Source organism: Hibiscus syriacus, unplaced genomic scaffold (genome assembly GCF_006381635.1).
Source record: "Hibiscus syriacus cultivar Baekdansim isolate YM2019G1 unplaced genomic scaffold, ASM638163v2 tig00002841_pilon, whole genome shotgun sequence".
Lineage (NCBI taxonomy): Eukaryota > Viridiplantae > Streptophyta > Magnoliopsida > Malvales > Malvaceae > Hibiscus > Hibiscus syriacus.
In genome coordinates this window covers 823,543-830,652 of record NW_024061948.1, presented here as the reverse complement: position 1 = coordinate 830,652, position 7,110 = coordinate 823,543, and the positions used below count along the sequence as shown (strand labels likewise).

Sequence of the window (7,110 nt, the reverse complement as noted above, 5' to 3'; positions counted from 1 at the left end):
AAAATATAAAAAACAAAGATATAATACGAAAAATAAAAAACTAATAATCATCAAAGATAATAACTAATATTAAAATTGACTCTGCTTACGGCTAAACAAAAATAAAAGGGGGAATGGGAGGCGGTAAAAGATAACGAGAGAAAAATCTAGGTTAAAAAAGGGGGGCGGCTGTAATTTTTTTTAGTGAAACACAAAATTAAAATCTATTTTATCAAATATGATTATGAAAATCTTAAAAGCTAACATAAATTAACACAATATTGAATAAAAACTATTTTATTATCTAACGTGCGTATGCATGCAGAGAAAAGTCCAATCTTATGCATTATAAAAACAATATGGAAGTCCCCTGATTATCACACTTGACACAGACCAATTCAAATTATGGCTTCTGTCCTACCACCATCCTCCTCCGCCGCCACCACAGCCGTGTCCTCCCCCATCACTTCCGACACCTCTTCTTTCCTTCCAAGAACATCCCAACTTTTCATAGCTGGGAAGCGAAAGCCAAAGTTCATCTCCAAAGCAGTGTCATGCAAAGCCACAAATGGTGATAATCAAAACAAGTTCGATAGAAGAGATGTCCTCCTCGGCCTTGGAGGTCTCTACGGTGCGGCCACCCTAAACGATCCGTTGGCATTCGCGGCGCCGATTGCCGGTCCCGACATCACTCAATGCGGCCGAGCAGACCTTCCTATGGGTCTGGAAAACCTCAATTGTTGCCCTCCGGTACGACAGACGACGGAGATCGTCGATTTCAAGCTCCCGCCTTTGACCGCCCCATTGCGCACTAGGCCGGCTGCGCATTTAGTTACGGATGATTTCTTGGCTAAGTTTTCCAAGGCGTTGGAGCTGATGAAAGCTCTTCCAGCTGAAGATCCACGAAGCTTCATGCAACAAGCAAATGTTCATTGTGCTTACTGTAATGGAGCTTATCACCAAATTGGATTCCCAGATCTTGATTTTCAAGTTCATAATTCATGGTTTTTCTTCCCTTTCCATAGATATTATCTTTATTTCTTTGAAAAAATCTTGGGGAATTTGATTGATGACCCAACTTTCGCCATTCCGTTTTGGAACTGGGATGCTCCGGCCGGCATGCAAATGCCTTCATTCTATGCAAACCCTAATTCTCCGTTCTACGATCGTCTTCGCAACACCGATCATCTACCTCCCAATCTCCTCGATCTCGATTTCAATGGTTCCGACGAGAGTTCGTCGAGTAATGATCAGATTTCGAGTAACCTTAGCGTCATGTATCGACAAATGGTGTCTAATGGAAAAACCGCTAGGCTTTTCCTAGGGAATGCTTACCGTGCCGGCGACGAACCGGACCCCGGTGCCGGTTCTCTTGAGAACATCCCTCACGGACCGGTCCACATTTGGTGCGCTGACGATAGACAACCGAATTTCGAAAACATGGGTAACTTCTATTCGGCTGCGAGAGACCCTATTTTCTTCGCGCATCACTCGAATGTGGACCGGATGTGGGCCGTTTGGAAGACGTTGGGAGGGAGACGAACCGACTTCACCGACTCGGATTGGCTCAACTCGGCCTTCCTTTTCTACGACGAAAACGCGAATCTTGTTCGTGTTAAGGTGCGAGATTGTCTCGACACTAGAAAATTAAGATATGAGTATCAAAACGTTGATATTCCCTGGCTAGCCAGTAAACCAACTCCCGCAAGGACTATGAGTAAAACGAAAAGAGCCCTCGCCGGAGTTGCAAATGCAGCCGAGACAAAGAGAAAGATCATAACCAACGTCGAGTTCCCTCTTGTTTTAAACAACCATGTTAGCCTCGAAGTTGCGAGGCCAAAGAAATTAAGGAGCAAGAGAGCCAAAGAAGAGGAAGAAGAAGTGTTGGTGATCAAAAACATCGAGTTCGACCCGCAACAAGCGCTGAAATTCGACGTCTACATCAACGACGAAGACGACATGGAGATCGGACCGCACAACACGGAGTTTGCCGGGAGCTTCGTCAATGTGCCACATAAACATAAACATAAACATGGGAAGAAAATCAACACATCATTGAGGTTAGGGCTGACGGACTTGTTGGAGGAATTGGATGTTGAGGGTGATGATGCTATTGTTGTCACTTTGGTGCCTAGATTTGGTAAGGGTTTTGCTAAGATTGGTGGCATCAAGATTGAGTTTGCTCGAGATTGATCCATTAGTGTCATTTTTTCGAACACAAATTTGTTTATCGTCACATTTTATTTGATAATAGGAAGATAGTATTAAATTGCGGTTGTGATTACGATGTTTCCATTGCGGGTGTTATAGTTGTTACAACGTGATTTATTTTTTAAAATTAATTACGATTTTACATTGCGAATGCGATTGCAGTGTTACGATGATCTTGAAAAACGTTACAATGCGATCATTACAAAGCATTGTTGTAGCAATTTAATACTATACGGAAGTATCTTAGTGGTTTTTCTTCTTCTTGTAGTTTATCATTTCAAAACTTAATAAGAGAATACTCTTTTAGATGAGATTTGTATTGGATTAATCAAGTTAAATGTTTGATTTATTTAATTTTAGAGAATTTATCCACTTAATTATCACACAATCAAATTTTAGGGTAAATTATACTTTTAATATCTAAACTATTACTTTTATTATGTTTTGGTACCTAAACTTTATTTTTTTTTCAAAATCATACTTAACATTTAGTTTATGTTTAATTTTGGTACCCATTATTAAAAACTTAACGGTGATATTAACGTGTCACCATATGGTAGTGCCACATCATCATTAAAAAAAGCCACATTAGCATTTTTATTATTTTTTTAATGGTGGGTACTAAATTAAAACATAAACTAAACGTTAATATGATTTTGAAAAAAAAAGTTTAGGTATCAAAACGAAATAAAAGTAATAATTTAGATACTAAGCATATAATTTACCCTAAATTTTAATTTAGTTGGTACAATTATCGATATAGCATCTAAAAAACTCATAAATATATATTAACTATTAACTTAAGGATTATGGAGAATATATATAGTATTAAGTCGGATATAAATAGAAAGGTTGTTTATGTACCCATAGTCTCTCATGTAGGAATGACAACATGTCATATTGGATTGGTTTTGGTTGATTCGAATTCAATCTGAGAATTTTATTTTTTAATCGATACTCAATTCAATTAAAGTTTAAGATAAAAACTCAAATTGAGTCGACTCGATCCAAATATAGTTCTAATTTTTATTTAATAAAATAAGGATCTAATTAAAAGAATAAAAAATATATTATAACAATTGTTTTTAAATATCTAACCATTGGATAATAGGTGTAAGGGCTATTTTGACAAAGTCACAACAAATACAGATCAAAATATTGTGCAATAGCATTGCTTAATATTCACTCGTAATAGGTGCAATGGAACAATCTTCAAAATAGTGACACTCGTTCTCTAAACAATGCATGTAGTCTCCATGTTTGTTTTTTAAATTGATTTTGTTTTGTTTGTGCTGCAATCAAAAGAATCTTCTTGACGTTTTTCTATTGTTTTATGTTTCTTTCGATCTCATTCTCCTTATATACTTGCAGATAGCAGTTAAGAAGTTGAAGGTGTGGAGTAATAAAGTAGAAGTGCAGTTTCCGGTTGAGGTTTAGATATTAGCAACATTGATAGTCGACGGTTGATTCTTGATGTTACTGTTGGTGATAGAAAAATCGAGTTCGACATGCAACAAGCGCTGAAATTTTCGACGTTTACATCAACGACGAAGATGACATTGAGATCGGACCGCACAACACGGAATTCGCCGAGAGCTTCGTCAACGTGCCGCATAAATATAAACGTAAACATGAGAAGAAAATCTCCACATCTTTGAGGGCAGAGACGGCGGGTTTGGAACGGAGGACTTCTTCTTGTTCTTTGTTTAAAGGTTTGCCCTAGATTTATTAAACTACTAACGAATTATTAAATTTAAATTTTAAAAATTAAAATTAAAATTATTATTATATTATATTATATCATTATTATTATTTTTGAATTAATCATTTGTATCCGATCTATTAATTGACCAACCTAAATCAGGTATTACAAAAGCAAAAACAATCCTTCCAACCGAATTTACTATATTCACAAACACTAGTGTTCGAATTCTTGATCTTTCTTACGTCATTATTTTTAGGGTAAAGTATAGTAATGGTCACTGAATATTTCTGAAGCTTACATTTAGGTCCCCCAACTTTTAAAACTTGCAATACAGTCCCCCAACATTTATTCCGTTTGCAATATGGTCCCCTAACTTTAACCACCGTTAGAAATTAGGATAAATTATATAAACGGTTATTGAACTTTTCAGACATTTGAATTTAGGTCCCCCAACTTTTAAAACTTGCAAAACAGTCCTCAATTTCATTCTAAACCCCAATTTCCAAAGTAATTCAATTTCATTCTAAACCCTAAATTCCAAAACAATTCAATTCAATTCAATTATGTCAGATTTATTATTATTTAATTTCATCTTATTTCATGTGATACGTATTTTTTATATAAATATAATAGTATAATTCTTATCTGTTGAAGAAATTTTTTAATTAAAAAAAATAGTTAGGATATAGAAGAGGTTGAAAATAATTCGAATTTTAAATTTATAAAATGTTATTTTGACGTATAAATAAAAGTGTAAACTACTCGGTTGATAACTTAACTATCTAGCCCTTTTTACTTTTGTCATCGATCTTTTAAATTTATCAATCATACAACATAATTATTTAACTGTTTCAACTAAGTCACTAGTCGTTACCAATTGAAAAAAATGATGATGTGGCAGTTAAAAGGAATTGACATTATTATACATTCAGTCTTTATTATTTATATAATCAATTTGGTCCTAAATTAAATAAAATTTAATAAATTAATCATTTAATTATGATCTAACATGTGTTAGCACATGATCATGACACGTGTCATTGGTGACACATGTCACCACCTAATTATTTATATATGCTATCAATTTGGTCCTAAATTAAATAAAATTTAATAAATTAATCATTTAACCAGGATCTGACATGTGTTAACACATGATCCTGATATGTGTTATTGGTGACACATGTCACCACCTAATTAGAAGAAAATTAAGTTACAAAGAAGTAAAATTTGGGTCTTGGGCAAACTCAAACCTGAGTCACGCAAATGAAAGATACAGGGTGGAGCCACTAAGCTAACACCATCGTTTGTGTTAAGAGATATACAATAATACATATACTAATAGTATGACCAATGCCAGAAAAAAAAAGAATATAATGGAAAATGGAAATAATGAGATTTGAACTTCGGCAAAAAATTTGAAAGCAATAAATGATGGGAAAATATTATATTTTTTTACAATAAAAAATATTATATTTGATAAATTGTTTGATAGATTTAATATATTTTTTAAATATTAGTTGATACAATATTTTAAAAGAATAAATTTAAGATTTATATATTTTTAAAATAAATTTAATAATTATATTTTTCATATTTATAATTCATGATTATATATATAATCTTAAGTTGAGTATTTCTAATATAATTAATAATTTTAATTTCTTATTAAAAATAAAATATTCAAAAAATATAAATGATTCATACATTAATATATGAATATTTTTTTTTATTTATACATCTAAATATAAATATACATTTATATAAATATATTTTTATTCGTATATTGAAATATTTTGATTAAAATAAACATATTTTAAATACTAGTTTATACAAGAAAAATAAAATATATCAAAAATATAAATGATTCATACATTTAAATATAAATTGAATCATTTATATTTTCTATACATCTATATTTAATAAGAAAATAAAATTATTGGGGGACTGGTTTGCAAGTTTTAAAAGTTGGGGACCTAAATTCAAGTGCCTGAAAAGTTCAATGACCATTTATATAATTTACCCTAATTTTCTAACAATGGTTTAAGTTGGGGGACCATATTGTAAACGGAATAAATGTTGAAGGATTGTATTGTAAGTTTTAAAAGTTGAAGGACCTAAATGCAAGCTTCAGAAATGTTCAGTGACCATTACTATACTTTACCCTTATTTTTATTACGATCAAATTATGATAGATGATTTAGTTGGAGAAGGATAGGAATTAGGAGGGAACGGAAGCATAGTGTTTTTGTTTTTTCTTTCCCTCTTTTCCCAACTGCCACGCGTTGATGCCATAAGCACCTCATAATTATATAATTCCACCCTTATCCTTAATAGTAGTTTCATGTATTCGTCTTAAAATTTAAATCTTTTATTTAATTAATTATTTTATTAATTATATCTATTTTATAATTTTATCAATATTTAAATGTATTTCTAAATCCCTCACATACGCAATCACCTCTCTCCCTCATTGTGCTGCCGAGTGCCAACACCACTACCACTTCGTTGCACGACAGCCAAAGCTGCGTTTCATTTCCTTCGTATAATTGTATCACACGTCATTCCAACCGTTCCCCCACACCTCCATTATTATCAGGACAAATTATATTATTCATTATTCAATTATATTTTTACTCTTATTTTAATCATTAAAATTTATAAATTTTAAATTTTATCCCTTAACTTTCAAATGATTCCTATTTTGATCACTGTATAATGACATAGATTATTTTATTAATATTTTTCTATAACACGTAAATTTTATTAGTATTTAATATCATGTAGGATTTAAAATAAAAAATTATCATACCCTAATTTCAATCCCAAACCTTAATATACAAACCATAATCTTCAAATTCCAATCTAAAAACCTCAAACACTAATCTTCATTATAACAAATTGTACCTTTATCGATTGCACCCTCACTGAACCTAAACCAGAAATCAAATTAAAAACATTATAAACTTCAATTTCCAGTCTAAAAACCTGAACCTGTGTTATAAAAACATTAATAAAATACATCACAACATTAAAAATATTAATAAAAATCAAAACGATTATAAAATGAATAATTTAAAGTTTGAGTGATTAAATTAAAAAAATTTAAACTTCAATAATCAAAATAAGAGTGAGAAAACAGTTGAGTAAATGAGTATAGTTTAACCTTATTATTATTATTAACTTAGTGGAAATAATACATATTTCTTTTCTTTTCC

At 31.7% G+C, this 7,110-nt stretch overlaps 1 protein-coding gene across 1 annotated transcript; it reads left to right on the top strand.

Moving 5' to 3' along the window:
• The first annotated feature begins 372 nt into the window (after positions 1–372).
• LOC120158947 (polyphenol oxidase, chloroplastic-like) lies at positions 373–2,221 on the top strand. Its single transcript, XM_039169661.1, has one exon. The coding sequence runs from the start codon at positions 385–387 to the stop codon at positions 2,170–2,172; it is 1,788 nt and encodes a 595-aa protein (XP_039025592.1). The 5' UTR covers positions 373–384; the 3' UTR covers positions 2,173–2,221.
• The last annotated feature ends 4,889 nt before the right edge of the window (positions 2,222–7,110 follow it).

Excerpts from the sequence above, each read along its gene's own strand:
- LOC120158947 (XM_039169661.1), top strand. The coding sequence starts at position 385 with ATGGCTTCTGTCCTACCACCATCCTCCTCCGCCGCCACCACAGCCGTG.